This window comes from Lepidochelys kempii, chromosome 22 (assembly GCF_965140285.1).
Source record: "Lepidochelys kempii isolate rLepKem1 chromosome 22, rLepKem1.hap1, whole genome shotgun sequence".
Lineage (NCBI taxonomy): Eukaryota > Metazoa > Chordata > Testudines > Cheloniidae > Lepidochelys > Lepidochelys kempii.
In genome coordinates, this window is record NC_136401.1 from 20,179,650 (window position 1) to 20,196,377 (window position 16,728).

The 16,728-nt window shown below is 40.7% G+C and overlaps 1 protein-coding gene across 6 annotated transcripts in view; it reads right to left on the minus strand.

Annotated features, from left to right (window-relative positions):
* Positions 1–7,679: 7,679 nt before the first annotated feature.
* CADM1 (cell adhesion molecule 1) overlaps positions 7,680–16,728 on the minus strand; it is a 289,265-nt gene continuing 280,216 nt past the window's right edge. For all 6 annotated transcript variants that reach the window (XM_073320762.2, XM_073320759.2, XM_073320760.2 and 3 more), the window contains 2 exons: positions 12,058–12,189; positions 7,680–10,999 (listed from right to left, as the gene is read on the minus strand). In XM_073320762.2, coding sequence (XP_073176863.1) covers positions 10,881–10,999; positions 12,058–12,189 — 251 coding nt within the window. In that variant the 3' untranslated portion in view covers positions 7,680–10,880. The remainder of the gene's footprint in view (positions 11,000–12,057; positions 12,190–16,728) is intronic.

Sequence of the window (16,728 nt, forward strand, 5' to 3'; positions counted from 1 at the left end):
AATGGCCTTAGCTATTTAAACCTTTGCAAATGAAAGCAAGATGAATGCTGAGCCGATTTAGTTCTCTGCACGGCACTTTCAGTGGTCAGGCAAATGCATAATACCATCAATTATATTCACACGTTGAAGTGAGATATTGCATGTTGATATGAATACCTTTCACACACCTCAGTCAGTGCATTGAACTCCTGTTGTCCAGGCAGACCTTCTTATATCATAGGATGTAATAAGGTATAAATCTGAAGTTGTAACTAAGTAAATCTGTGATCATTTCAAGCAACAGTTTCTGTTTGTGTTTCTTTTTCCAAACAGATGGATATTGTAGCATGAAATTGCCAAGATTAGAGGGAGCAGTAGTTTAATACACATGGCTGGGGAAATAGCTGGGCCATTTGAGGAACTAAATCCAAAATCTTGGCAAAAGCCCTGCTCAGCATTCACAGAAGGTAAAACAGCCTGAGAGCAAAGCAACCGCATTTCCTTCACAGCACAGAAAAGTTGGCAAATGTAAAAATAATGAGAAAAAGCTCTGATTTGGGGAATGCTATGAATGAAGCACATATGCCCATAAATAAATCATGAACTCTCCAACATGCAACTTATTTTTTCTCACAAAAGCGATGGCTGGCAGCAGTTTCATGGAGCAGTGTACACAACTGGATTCTTAATGGGCTATTAATGTTCAATCAAACGTTTAGCGGTGGAACCCTTGAAACTGAGAAGAGGCTAAAACAAAACAGGTCTTTGTGCTTTCCCCATCTTCCGCAGCAGCCTGACTGCTCTCGTGGGCTTCTCTTTTGTAAGCCATTCACTACCTTGCTTTTGAGCACACCAAATTATTGAAAATTACTGCAGCTTAAAAGTGGCAGGATGATTGTGCTGAAGAAAAGCTGTAGCATTAATCATAGTGCCTAGCTTTCAGGGAAGAGTTCAGACTCAGGTGGGGTGGTATGCAAAGTTTTTGGAAAAAAAGCAGCACATCAAAAGATTAACACAAAGCAGGACTCTCCCCACCACAACGTACACAGACACTTAAACATTGCACAGTGGAAACAGAAGTGCAAAGGATCAGGCTGGGTACTCAAAGTACCTACCCACTGTAGTACCTACATGCTGCACATACAAATAAGACATACAGAGCAGCCATAGTTACACCAAAGCATTGAGCAGCTCTCTAGACTCCAGGTAAACAGCAAAAATAGTGGGTAGTCTTTTTTTTTTTTTTTCTTCTGTAGCTATCTGAATCAGCCAGCTCAGAACACAGCTCAAAACACCCGACCTATGGAACTCCGAAGAACCAGAGATTCAAGGCATCAGGTAGTTTAGTGAGTTACACATGAAGCCCTTTCACCTTCTGGAGCAATGCACCTTTGCATTGTTTGCTCTGGAGATGCCCAGAATTAAAATAAATGGGGAGTAGCAGTCCAAGACCCATGTGTTACACATGTATGGTGGAAAATGACCTGAGAGCTCCCCATTATGCCTTCTCTCGGTGACTCCTTGACTGATACTACATTCAAGACAAAAGAAGTCCAAATCATTTATTGTGCAATAATATGTTAAGTGCATGAGCAATCAATACCTATTTATTTACTTACTTTTTGTAATCTTTAAAACATTTTAATGGAATTACTTTGCCCTGTGGGAAACTATCAGAAGATGCACCCGGAGTGATGAGAGTAGAAAATGTTTTGCTGGCTCAAATTTGGCAGCTGTGCGTGCATTAGGTACTTCTGAATAGTTGGGCTTGGAATGTATTGTGAATCTCTGCCAGGTAGCATCATGGCACAAACCTGAAGGACAACAATATAAATTCAGCTCTTGTGGTTTGGAAACCAGTGTGTTTCCATTGTAGCTCCTCAGATGCCTGATGCAGAGAGTTCTGCTTGGAGGCTATTCTGATAATTTGTCAGATTTTCTACATTTCTCTCTCACTGGGATATTTGCATGAAATCAAGATCTATGAACTTTGCTGTGTCCTACCTGAGTGCTTAGGCCACGCACACTATTATCTGAGCTGTAAGGACTACAAGGTGATGAAGACCAGACATGCTGCAATTTAATGTGATGTCACAAAGGGGATTGTGGCTTGAAGGGAACAGTAACAACAGGGGCATGCGTCTGATATGTGGTTGTAAAATACAAAGTGTTATCAATTTACAGTGTAAGTGTCTAAAACATAGGGACAGTGTTTTTAAGCAGATTTCCTTACTTTCCTTGCTTCCTACTTTTCTCCAAGTTTTCCTTGTGGCATCAACAGCTCTGCTAGTCAAATTTTTGTTTTTGCAAAGGACTGTACACTCAAAAGCACACCATCAAGAGCAGCGGTGAATGCCAGACTCTTCCTAGATCTGCAGCAACAGGCTTTGGAAGGGCAGCACAGAGAAACCACCTCAAGTATATTTCAATGTATTTATTTATGGGCAGTTCTGCCGTACTTGTCTCTGTAGTACCTATTCAACCTACCTCCACCCCTACTACTTTGTCCAAGCCATAAAAGATTCATGCCTCTAATTTAAATACTGCAGCTGCCTCAACCTGATTCCAGAAGAGGTGGCCTAAGGGAAATATCTGGGGAGAAATTAACATTGATTTCGTCACTAGCTGAACAGAGCCTGATTAGTGCTGAAAAGTCCCTTTCATGGCAGTACTTTTGAATCAAGCCTGGTGTCTCTAGTCAAACAGGTTTTAGGTATTAGGATTCTTCCTCTCTGAGCATGTTGCAGGTTTCAAAATAATGAAATAATCAAACCTGAAGAAAACAGAGCTGAATTTGGGGTGGGTATGAGGAGGGGGAAGGGCGCATGTTTCCATATTCACCCACCATTTCAGGATTTAAATATTTGTCTGCTATTAAAGATTCGTGCTAGACTCTCCCATCAGCAGCTCTGGAAGATTGAAATATCAATTACAGATCAATTTTCTCCTTAAGTAAACACTAATGCAGGATAAACAGTAATAGAAGATGCAATCGTAACATTGCTGACTTCAGGATGGACTCCCCGCTGCTCACAGCAAATTTAAGCCTGGAGATTAATTAACCTAAGAAGATATCACTTAAGGAAGATTTAAGACTATCATGTTGGGAATATGAGTGAATGAGATGTCATGCATGTTAAGAGGAACTCTGCAGAAAGGATATAATGTGCTTTGATTTTCCCCAGTCTAGCTCTCGTTTTCCTCAGCACTGATTCTTTATGGCTTTAAGGATTAGATTTGTGAAACTGGACACATTTTCTTTTCATGGCTAACTGGTTGTAAAACTCTGCAGGATATCCAAGTAATTCCTGGTCATGATTGAAATAATTATATAATTAAATAATTATATAAATCTTTCAAAGCTGGTGCAGCCATGTCATCATCTCTGTGCAGGTATTTACTGCCAAACAATCCCTAGTGCTTTCATGTTTCACTTGTTTCATTCATTACTGGCTGTAACCTATGGATTTTACTCCCCACCCCTTTTAACTTGGTCCTGCTAGTCTTAAAGAGTACTTCAACTTCCTCACTTGTCCAGTGACATTTTGGCAGCATTAAGAGGACTCTAAATGAGTTGAAATAAAAGCTGACACCCCTCTCTAACCGTATGTTCAGTGCTCCTGAGAGGCGACGTAGCACTATGTATAATCCATTGTACTTCTAGCACAGGGAGGGCATTCAAAAGTTGTGAGGGTTCATGTCCTATTGGAGTTGCATTTTACAGAGGAAGGCTGGTCCAGTGATTAGGTCACTGTTCTATGAACTGAGACTGGGGTTCAAGTCCCACTGAGGAAGTCTCTGTACCTCTGTTCCCGTTCTGTCCAGTGCGGGGAAATAGCTCTTCCCTTCTCATGGGGGCGTTGGGAGGATCAATATGTTACAGATTGTAAGGTGCTCAGATACTATGGTAATAGGGCATAGTCAGGCACCACGGAGAGAAGGAGGTATGTTGCTCAGGTGACACTCATGTTTGTCTATAAAGAGCACATGGAAGAGTTTTAAATCCTGCTACTAAACTGCTTCCCAAGGCCAATGACAACAAAATAAGTGTTCATGCCAACAGGGATGGTGATAATTTCCCATCATTCCCTTGTATAATCCTCAATACTCTGGATCTGGTTTTGAGGTGAAGCTGGGGAAGAACTGTGCAGGATGGGGATTCAGTGCATGATAAGGGCGGGCCTGCATTTGCGAATGAGGAAGTCTAGAATCCCACCTAGTAATAAAAAATTCTCATCCTGAGGAATTCAAAAGTACTTTACAAGTCACACACAGCATATTAAGATCACTCACCCACTAATGAAATACAGGAGTCATCAGGAAGGAAAGAATATAAAGATACTACAACCAGGTGAAACTGAAGGGAGAATTTAGTTGGGCAGTGTTGGAATTTGACCAGGATATGGGGTTAATGCACAATGCAAAACTTCTAGTTTTATGGAAATTCACATAAAAATGGTCACATAAAAATGTTCACATTTTGCGTTACTTTACATCCACCAAGTTTCATGATTATGCACTTTCAATTACATGGATTTTATTACACCACAAATTTGCAAACAAAAACTGACGTTCAGGTTTTTGACAGGAAAACCACCTTTGCCCCCAAAATAGAACCACCTTCATTTTGAAAACAAGCCCAACTTTGCTTAGTGAAATTTCCCACAAAGTGGGCTCATTTCTGAGTTTGTAGCAAAATGACAAGACAGTAAAGCCCTTGAGGTGTGGTTTTTTGTTTTTTTTCCCGAAGTCTTGCATTTCTTCTTCCTACTTTAAACTCTCTCTCTGGGTGATCTCACCCACTTGCAGGGCTTCAATTATCAGCTTTATGCAAGATGCCTGAACATGTCCATTCCTGATTCATCTCCATTCTGCCACTTCCCTACATCAGCTTGTCTCCAACATCTCCTGGAGAGCATGCTGTAAAATCAAGTTTAACAGAACTGAACCCCTGATTCTCCTTAACTCTCCCCTCTCCTTACATTCACTGTCACTATGGGCATCCTCCCCCTAGCCCCCCACCACTCACACTTGTAATTTGGGAGTTATCTGCCCATCTCCCTCTCCTTTGACTCACACACACAGTATCCAAATCCAACCTCTTCCTCTCTCTCTCTCTTTCTGCACAAGCGAAACACTCGCTCAAGCCCTCAGTCTCCCACTGTTCATTATATTCTTCTCTCTAGCATCTCTGACACCATGTTGTCCCCATAACACTCTGTTACCAAGACCTTCTTTGACCAAGATGACCACATCCCTCTCCTAGAAGCCCTGCTTCAGGCTACCCTTCCTCCCAAACTTCTGGTCTTTGCCTTTAAGGCCCTACATAACTCCTCCCATGTTGATCTGCTGCTTTTGTTTCAGTGCCCCTCTGTCCTGCCTCAATGTCTTCTATGTCCACTCCACACAAGCATCCTTGTGCTGCCCTCTCTACTGCCTCCTGCGCGCAAAATGTCCTTCCTGAACTGATCTCCAAGGCCACTACCTTATCTGTACTAAATCTCTTTTGAAGACCGACCTCTCCCATAAGGACTTCATCATGAAACTAACCTTCTGATTATGGCTTTGTTGTGGGATATCTGGAGATAATTTATATATTTTAACTAAAGAAACCACTGTGTTATATTATCTAATCTCAACACTTACTACCCTGACCATTTTACTGCTACATCGTTGCCTTCCCTTCAACTTGCGTGTGTTCTTTTGCTGCGTAGACTGTAAGCTCTTCAAGGCAAAGACAGTGCTATAATTTTGGAAAGCATCTAGTATCTAAAGGGCACTACCACAAACAGATAATTAATATTTAGTATACCACTAGTTAACGCTACTTCTGCAAAAAGTACCATGAGAACTTTACATGGTTTAGCTGATACAGGTTTACATGTCAGCCGAAAGACAACACCCTGCAGATAAGTATGCCCCACACCATGCTGGGGCATTGCATTCAGCATGAACTCAGAGGTAAGTAACTTTTAGTAAAGTAAGCCACCTAACTCAATTGCTGACTGCACCTCCTCCTGTACTTGGGGTCTGATTTGGAGGTCACCCATTCAAGTACTGACCATAGCCTACTCCTCTGCTTAGCTTGTGTGATCTGAAAAAAAACAAACAAAGAGTATGACCGCAACATCTTCAAGAACTATGGCGTTAGATCCTTTAGCCTCTGGAATCCAAGATTCTGTGACTAATATGCGATTAACATTTAATTTCATTCATATCTAGGAGGATTTCTTCACAATACAACCAATTGCATTTATGGTATTTTCTATCCCAAAGGTTCCTACCCTTCTACATAGATCACTGAACTCACCAATAAAATCCAGCCACCTCCCGAGCGGAACACAACAGACGTTTTACCGTGCACAGCCACATTCCACAGCAATTTAGAGGAGAAGGTGAATAAGATGGGTATCTAAATTGGCGTTGCAACAGGGATGGATTTAAAGGAGGCAGAATGTTATCGGTAATAAATTACTCTGTCAATCATTTTTCATCCAGTTCTTGAGTCAATAAATTGCAAAACGCGAACATGCCATTCTGCTCAGTGACAGCGTTCATTAGACCGTATTCTACCAACGGCTAACTGTTTGAATGCTTTTAAAAATTAAAGAGACTGAAACAGGTCTTTAAAAAAAAACCAAAAACAACCAGACTTTCTTAAATTGCCCCAAAGTATGTTAACAAAGTAGCTACGGCTTCTCAGTCCACAACAGTTTTGTGTTTTTGTCCTTTATTATTAAATACATTAAAGGTGGGATTTTTCAAATCACCTAGGTGATTTAGGAGCACAAATCCCATTGAAATTCAATAGGACTTGTCACTTACATCACTTTGGTGCTTTTACCCACCCGACGCGTGTGCAGGTCTGGGTGCATAATTGGTTTTTAGGGAATTGGACTCCTATGGTTCTGGAGTTTTAGCGCCTGTGGTCTGGACGGGGGAAAAAATGCGACTGCTACTGCCGTGCATAGGCTGAATCACTTCTCTCTGGCAGGCCATTTAAAAATAAAAGAAAAACCTTCCCTTTTAAATTGTGGAATTGAGTAACACTGCTGTGGATACAGCATTCTGAAAGAAAGCATCAGGAAAACCTCTCTCCAAGGAAATGATCTCTTCTCCAGAGCAAGATTTCTCTTTTCAAACTTGCAGAAGGCATTGAAAGATGGCACCAATTAGAGCCTGTGTGTCCCCTTAGGGCCCTAACCAACATATTGGGGAAACTCATCAGCCAAAACAATAGTGAAGACTAAACTTCCCTGCCCCAAGGAGCTGGCTTCATTTTATCCGTCTGCCAATATGGGGAAAGAATGGCTGGAGCCTTCAGAAGAGTTTTAAAAAAAAAAAAGCGATGTTGACAGCACATGTTCAGAAATAATTCAGAGCTGAAGAAACTTTAAAAACAATTCTCTTGTTTCGGGAGCAACCATCATGGTTTGGTACATCCAAAAATGAGAGATATTTTCCTTGTGCTTTAGAATACTCATGCCGGCTTTGTGTGACGGACCCAAATACAGGGCTAGAGGTAGTACTATCTCCTACAAACACACTGGAAATAAAGGAGTGACATCTATTCATCACTATATATTTCAACTTTGCACAAGATGGGGTCAGAAATAAAAGGGGACTAACTCAGACATAGTACATGCCTTTGAAAGATCATAATCGTAGTCAAACAGGGAAAAATGTCAGGCCATTGTTAGTGACAAGTTAATAAAAAACGATGTTTAATTAGGAAAATTGAAGGCATCTTTACACAAGCTGTCCAAAATAATACAAGACACGTAGGTCTGTGATCACAGAAGGGACTTAAAAATACAAATCCACACAACAGCAGCATGTTCTGGCTGACTCGGCATGTTGTCTAGTTTCCCTAAATATTCCAAGGTGCTGTGGCTCTAACAAGCATTGCTGCCTTGGCCAAAGAACAGTGTTGGCTTGGATTATGATGGCTGCCTAACAACCACTTGTAAGTCAGAATAAGGAGAAAGAAACAGGTCAAAAGATGGGGAGGGAGGATTAAAGAAGGGAGATTTATTTCTAGGAGGCCACAGATCTTGGGGGAAACCCATAATAATTTTTTTAATTGGAATTTCACCATAGGTGAGCCAAGAATAGACTTCACTGCAACTGGCCACCATGGCTGTGGAGGTAAAGAGTGCAAAGTGAGATTAAAGAAGAGTTTTGTAACATTAATTTTTTTTATTAAGAAGACAGATATTTTATAGTACTTCTCTGTTTGTAAAAATGATATACATGAACCAATACAAAATGTGAATGGGAACATATGGATATGTATTTTCTTACACTGTAACATTGTCCATGGACACCTTAAAACAGAACTGGCCTAAGAGGGAAAAAGTAAAAAGGGCAGGTGAGTAAAGAACAAGCTTATTTGCCATCAGTTACACATCCTTCATCAAAGAAAAGTAAGTTTGTTCTTTCTACACTCTTAAAAAAACCCTTATGAGCTAAACCTGTACAAAGTAATACTCAACACTACATTTCAACAGCGCACTGTATACTGAAGAAAAAAAATACATAAACCAATATACAACTAAAATCCATAATTTCCTGGGGTTTTGTTTAGTTCTCTTCCAATGTGTGGGGCCGAAAATTTTGCAATCTACCTGAGACGGAAAACACCAATCAAAACACATGAACCTGAGACATGTCAACATTGTAAGTCAAAGTTACATTGGTAACACCGCACTACTGTACACTTTCAAAACAGAAAGATAGGCTGATAAAAAAAAAAAAACAACAATGCCAATTCTGTGATCAATGTGTAAAAAAGCCTCCCCCCAAAACCTTCCAATAAAATGCTAAATGCTTCTTGCCCTTGGCTGTGGTTTGGCTATGGCCCCAGCTCGTGCTGAAGGCTCAGAAGGGAGCTTCACTTGACAAAATTTACTTTCCTTTTGTAGATTCTGAGGGAGGGGAAAAGACAAAATACTGCTCAAGAATGGATTTGGTTTTTTTCCCTTTTACATGCCAACCCATTCCCAAAAGGCTCTTGTGTTGCAGTGGTTCTGCCAAAAAGTTAAAAAACAAAACCCACAATTTAAAAAATGCTTCCTAAAAGCTCAAGAAGTTGTAACAGATGGAATTTTTTCCCCTTAAATAAATCAGTGTAAGTTTTCTACATAATGTAACAATAATAAAAATTCATCTTTCAAACTCCAAGATTACTCACTGAACAGTTCAGTATAGATATATAATTTTTTAATGCTATCTTCTCATTGTGGACTGTTATCTGTAGGTCCATCACAATTCTAATTCACATTGGTTTTTTCTTCACCTAAATATTTTATAATCTGTTTTCCTTGCAATGTTTAATGCAAATCCCCACATTTCCTTTATCAGAAAAGAAAAGAAAAAAGGCAACTTCACGTATCCAGTTTCTCCCGAGGCTTCAAATCTAAAACATTTTCAAGGTAACTTATTTTTAGTAACTGTGCACCATGACTGCATTCATGCAAGGATCAGTAATTTGTTGGCAGATGGTTCTTAAGGCTGAGGAATGAGGCCAAGGCCTAGTGTATGAAAGGTAAAGAGATAAAAAAATACAACATTTGAGTTTTGATTAAGTGACTGAAAAAGCCTACATGCTGCTATTTCCACCTGCTCTGACCTTTGCAGAACTGAGAAACAGGGCACACCAGCATGAAAACAATAGCGACCCTTCTTCTGTCCCTCTTGCTTTGTCAAACCAAATCTTAAGGAATTAAAGTTTCACACAGTCTCTGGATGGATCTCTCAGCATGACAAATATCTGTAATATACAGTACATGCAGGCCAGATCCCACTGCCTTCCCTAACTAGCACAAAGAGAAGAAGGAGAAATAATATAAAATCTGCTCATTTAGAACTCTTTGCACACCATGAGGACTTTTCTCTTTCCAGCAAATTAGGCAGAAGTAAGGCCGATTGGGAAAGCTTGATGGAATTGTTTGGAACAGAAATAATCAGAGCAGAACTACCTCCCCCCCCCGCCCTTTCCCTCCTGTGGCAACTCAAATTTGTCCACTTGCATAAAATGAACAGCCTTCATCTGTCAGTTCTGCTTAGGGCAACAACAAGGAGGATTCCTTCATGCCCCAAACTTGTCCAGACAGCATGGGGGTACCACTACTGAGCAGTCTACAAACACAGAATTCAAGACAGATTCAATCTCACAGTGACACACCTCACTTGCAGATAACCCTGTGCAGTAATGTCTCTCCGTGGCCCACGGAGTGCATTTTCTGAGTCACAGCCTATTTTCTACTCTCCACCACTAGAAAGCATTTGAAACACGGGCAGCCGCAAACAGTTTTCATAGCTTCTCCATCCAAGCCTTTAAGACAACAGAGAAGAATGTAGTATGGATACACTGAACTGCAAACTACGAAATCTAAAGCGTGCTGGTTCTCCTCCGATGAGACTGAATTTTGAACAGAAAAATAGTGGCGTTAAAAGAAACACACTAAAAACAATCAAATCTATTCCAAGGGGTTCCAGCAGGCAATTCCAAAAGAGAACAGAAAGAGGAAAAAACAAGAAAAAAAAAAAACACACACAACCCGCTCCTCCCATCCCAAATAAAATAAAATAAAAATAAAACAAGGCACAGAATTTTCTGCAAATGACTTAACGAAACTAAATCCAAGCTGGACTTGGCCAAAAAATAAAACCCAAACTGAGGTGTCGAACAGCAGAGTATACTTTACAAATAACATTTTTTACACAGCCAAGCCCGGACCCTCCCAGTCTGACATCTCTCCACCCATTCGTTTAAAACAAAAACAAACAAAAACAAAAAAGACACAAGCTGGTTGCAACTTCCAATATCACTGTCTCTGTCATCTAAATTGGGCCAGTAACTGTCCACGGTTGGACACTTCATTGAAACCAAGGCTGATCTAGATGAAGTACTCTTTCTTTTCTTCAGAGTTGTTCTGTCCTCCTTCTGCATTGATTATAGCTGTGTCTGCGTCCGCTGCATCATCTGCTCCTTTGGCTTCATGAGTGAAGTATGTACCTGAAAATAAAGCAGTGAGGTTCTGTGACTCATTGATGGTCTCTGCATAGATTGCTGTAACACTGCCATTTGCTTTACTGTGAAGAAGCCAGGAGAAGGGGAGAAAGAACAACCACCGGAAGGAAGGAGAGAAGTCTGAATCTAGGGGTTCTGGAGGTGTTACTCAAGCATAAATAGCTGTGATAGCATGAATCAGCGAGACAGCACAATGACCTCAGAGATTAAGCTTGAGATTTTTCAATGCTGCCTCGTGGATTTAGATGTGCATTAAGTTCAATGGGAATTGTGCATCTAAATTCTGCAAGGCGGCTTTGAAAATGACAGTCGAAGGCATTATAAAAAGGACACCAAGTAAAAAATGAACATCACTGGTTAAATAGTAGGACATTATATAATGACCCAGGGTGAGTCTCTCTCCATGACCGGGTAGATTGAGAACTACCAATAATCACGCTTCCCCCCCACCCCTTTTAAAATGACCCATTTTGTCATTGCAATCAGAGCCTCCAGCGCCCTCCTCCCACCCCCGGGGGTGGGAACTTCAACAGTGACACTGGCAGAGTGCTCAGCAAAGTACACGGGAGGTCCCAGGAGCACACAGAACAAGTGAACATAATCAGCCTCCCACGTTGACCAAAAGGCCCTCATGCTATTATGAGTGGACTGAATAAATAACAGAATGATTTTTAAGTTACTTCATGCCATATAAGAGTCTGGAATGATATAGCCCCTCCCAGTACAAGAGTGCGCAAAAATAAATTGATAAATTCTTAAGCATGTCATGCCCTTCCATTACAGATGACATATCTTTCATCTATTCTTCTCTCCCAATCCTGATGCGCTTTCTCCCTTCTTCTCTGTGTCTATTGGGCTCCCCCATCTTGCTTTTAGCTTCCTCCCATCCTGTATTTCTGGATCCTCTTCCACTATACAAGTCCCTCTGCTGTTTTTTCTGTTCTCTATCCTGCTGTGTAACAAAACACAGTGCCTTGTATCAGACTGTTACAGCTGCCACCACGCCAAGCCCTCCCAATGCTGTGTTTCAAGCCTCAGCTTACCTTTGTGTCTTGCAAAGTATCGCCCTAAAATGATGAGCAGGCAAAGCATTGCGAACACCACCACGGCCACGACCCCGCCGATCACCGCATGGTCCACAGCCCTTATGGACCCTTCATCACCTGCTCGAGAATCTGTCGAGAGCAGAAGAGGAATAGGAATTTGGGACTTATTACAGGGCGATTTGAAGGTTTGGCTGCAGTTGTGCCCAGGGTTGGAAAAGCTACACTTTTACTTTTAACAGGAGAGGGGTAAAGCACTGAACTATCCAGACCAGTGCTCAACCTATTTACCCTTGTAGGCCGCATATGCAGCTGTGTGTGTGTGTTATGTGGGCAGTTGTATGCAGATTGGGCCACAGGTTGAGAACCACTGATCCAGATGGATCAGTTCACACAAGGGTGCAGACAGGCCTGGCTGATCAGCTCAAGATATTTTTCCACAATGCAGCAGCAGAGTCAGCACTAATGCATGTGGAACAAGATCGGGAAGGAAAGGGAGACATGGAATCATCGGCATCTTTTGTGAGGGTCTGCCACACCTCAGTCCCCAACTTCAATTCTCCCTCCCCCGCCCCAGATAAAGGGGATGATCTAACAATTGGAGGCCAGGAAGTGCCAGTATGGTGACATCAGTTGTACAGAAATCTCAACAAGGCATTTATTTATATGAATGTTAATGCCCCAAAATTTTATTTGCATGGCGAATAAGTGATCAAGTCCTAATTTCAAAAGAAATCTAGGATTATGTGATTAAATACATTTTTGCTCAATAAATTCCATGATGCATCAAATAGCAGAACTCTCAATGCAAACCATAAAACCCTCTTCAAACACAGATAGCAAGCAATAATTGTACATTGCCTCCAACCGCTTTATTTTATTTATTTAACACCTCGCCATGCAATTAATTTTCTTTTATAAGCATTTCTCCCTTAGGATGCCAGTCCCCTAGAGAGGAATGACTTATTTGGCGGGGGAACAACTCTGAAATGAACCCAGAATGAGCTATGGCCATGTAAAATGAATGTATAGCAGTGTAAACAATTTTAATTTAAGAATGCAGCTACATCAACCCTTGCTGCAATTCTAATGGCAACCGAGATTTATAATGTAGTAAAAAACAATTATTCTCCCGTTGATTAATACATTAACATTTGGAATGGAAGCTAAACCATTGTCTCTTTTTTTTATTGAGTCAAGCACGACACCTCTATTAAAATGATTTACTACCCGTACCTTACAATTTAAGCACAGCAGCAACAGAAACGGTAAAAATCTTTTAACTTTACATGATTTGTGAAGTCATATGTGAAGGATTTACCATTTAAATCTTTCACTACAAGCAGCACATGGCCTATAAATCTGTCCCACATGCAGTTGCCCGGACACCTAAGAGAAATGCATTTCACCAGGAAGACTGAGAGTGCAAATTCAAGTCAATTTTTAAGAAAGATTTATCTCCGTCTCTCTCCAAATAACAGAGCAAATCTCTGAAGCCTCCACCTCTAATAATATTTGAAGTTTATCGATCAAGTGTACAGATCCGTGACAGCTAAAGGTAATGGTGCTCTTTTGAGCTGAAACCTGATACAATGTTTTCAGCAGGCGCTCAGGATTTACACTTTCTATCGACATTTCCAATTCTGTTCTAAGATTAAGTACTGAAGGATGTAAGTAAATAACTCGTAACCGAGAGCTCCATAAAATGCATTTTAATTAAAACAGTTTAAATTAAAAAGAAAAAAAAATCTTAAAGTGTTTCTTCAAGTTGCCTTTTAAAAGTAACAGAACAAAACGGGTAGAATTTGCATAGACTATGGAATGCCTAGGTTTAATTAGGTCAAAGTAGGTGCACATTGAAGGACAAAATGAAGAGCAGCCAATTAGACAGAACCATGTTAAATAAAATCACCTTCAGCAACATATCTAATACGTTAAACTAAGTGTGGCAAAAAATGTTCTCCTGTTAGCCGAAAGCTTTCACTACTAGGGTAGCTCTGGCATGATATATATACAAATCATTTAACTAGGATTAGAATGTGCTCGAGAAATTTAAAAGCGTGATATGGGTTAAGACTCGGTGTTCACAACACAGTGCCTACAAATGGCAGGTATATCCCATATAGGTTATTCCTTACAACTTCATGATTAGAAAAATGAAATGCAAAAATTATCGCTAACATAATGACAGAGTGTATCCAAAAGGACAAAACCTAACAGGAAAGCAACCAATGAAATATTTTACTCAGTTGAAAAACCATAAATATTGATCTCTCAATGAGGAGAATTAACTAATCTTGACATGCCAAGGATTCCAGATCCAATCAGTTTTTCCCCTCAAGTCAATTTTTCATAGCTGGGTGGAGACAAACAGGAAGAAGATATTTACAATACAGAAGATACATGTACAAAGGTAAGCAATTCAGAGAAAGGTGCAGATCCTGATAACTAAGGGCAGGAAATGGCTCCCAGTGGCTGCAAAATATACCCTGAAAAAACTTCTCCTAGGAAGGGCATTCTCTATTACTCAAGGTGCAGACACATGCCTTATCAGAAAAATCCATCTGCCTTTGCTGTTGTGGCCAGAGGTGTAATGACCATGATTACTGACAGCTGCCCCACCCAAACATCATGTCACCTTTGACACCTAGACTGCAAACATACTAGGGTAGGGACTGTCTGTTACTTGTCTATATAGAACCTACAACCATGGGGGATCCCTGACCGGTGTTCTAGGCAACCATTCTAAAATCATCTCATTTCATGATCCAGCACAACCATTTAAGGTCTTACAAAATTCCACAAGGCAACCGAAGTTGGCTGATCCATTCAGTGGTCACTTAAAACAGGTTGCACTGTATTTATCAGTGTAACCAATTATTTTTATTGGTTCTAAAATCTACAGGCACGCTTCACAGCTACTTACAGCAGAAGCACACCAATTCAACAGGTATCTTCCCAGTCCCACTCTGATCACACAATTAAATAACATCCCACACTAACTCATCTATCTTCCCTAGTTTGTTTATTGCAGTTATATCAGTTAACTCTACAGATTGGTAACATCAGAAGTTATGATTTCCTAGTGCTGTATCCTCTCTGCTGGAGAGATGGGACGTTCCCCAAATTAAGAGTAAGGATTTCTTGCTGATGTTGGGAACAGTTAGGGCAAAGTATGCACATCAAAGCACATCTGTATCATGAGAGAGCACAGCCCAAGAATTGGAGCTAAGATGCATTTTGCTTGACCCAACACAGATGGAGAAGACGACAAATATAGGACCAGAGCTTCAGATGGTGTAAATTGGCCTAGCAACAATTACAGTAGAGCTACATTGGTTTACCCCAGCTGGAGATCTGCCCATAAAATATAAACTGAAGTGCTGCGCCAAAACCACTGGCCTGACAGCTCCATGGTGGTTTCTGTTCAATCTGTAATTAAGTCAAGAGCAGTGAGTCTTTAGTCGTGTCCCTGCTTCCCTGAGAAGTGACTTTCAAACACAGCTTGACAAACATTTTTGGTCAGCAGAGTTTATTAAATATGATTTTTTCCACTGGGACAGGCGCTATTTTTCTTAATTATTTGTATGGAAAACAATATTTTCCAAGTATACGCTCCAAGTTTATTTTATTGGGTGTATGGCTAAATAGTCTAAGTTTACGTGTTAATTAAAAATTAAATTCAACACACTGAGGATGTCTAGTGCTTGCAAACCATCTAGAGACAAATCTGTGAGGCAGTTAACAGTGTACTTTTGCCCTAGAGGAAAATGGCTTCATATTTGTATTAGATCATCAAACGAAAGGAACTTCCCTCCTACTCTGACTGCTAATACACTGGATGTTTATTCCCTAGAAATGCTGTACATATTACCCAATTAAAACAGTATTATCCAACCAGATGTATTTATGCACCTGCTCCCACTTCTGCCATCTTCACAAACAGCCTTCAGCTGAGGAAAGGTAAGTCACCTCTGCAGGGACTCTGCCAATGCCCCTCACTCCCGACTTGCAGAACCTCCCTGTTACGTCTGTACTGAGTCTCCCACAAAGCTCTGCCAGTACATGCTAATCCTGTCTTGCAGCCCTATTATTCATATCCTGGGTCTTCAGCAGAGGCTACCAGTTATGTCAAATGGTGTGGCTGTTTCATAAAGTTGACAGATAGGGACTCAGCTGACTCCCTGATAACTCATCGCATTTGTGACCTAAGATAAAGTTTTAAACTCTGCCTCCAGAGAGCAGAGGCTCTAAACCATCAAGCTCCATCCTTTTGCGTACATATTTCATGTTTAGCAGCCTGCAGCCATTTTCACAGAACAAAATAAAACCACCACCGCATCTGCTCTCTGCTTCATCTAGTCTCTCTCTGGGCAGTTTGGCTACTTGCTGTTTCGATCGGGAAAGAAAAATCAGGGGATTATTTAAGTTTTTTTAAATGAAAAATGGAAGAACTGATGCAGTCTAACTGCCAGTGGGCATCCATGAATTCCTGCACCTTTAAGATTACGCTTGGCAGGCAAGGCCACTGTTGATCCGAACAGAGGCATCAAGTAAAGGATTCATTTCAGAAATCACCCTCAGCCCCACTCACAAGTGGGTCAGTGTCTCAGTGATAGGAAGAAAAAAAGTTCCTGAAAGAACGAGTCATGGAAAAAATGTAGTCTTTCT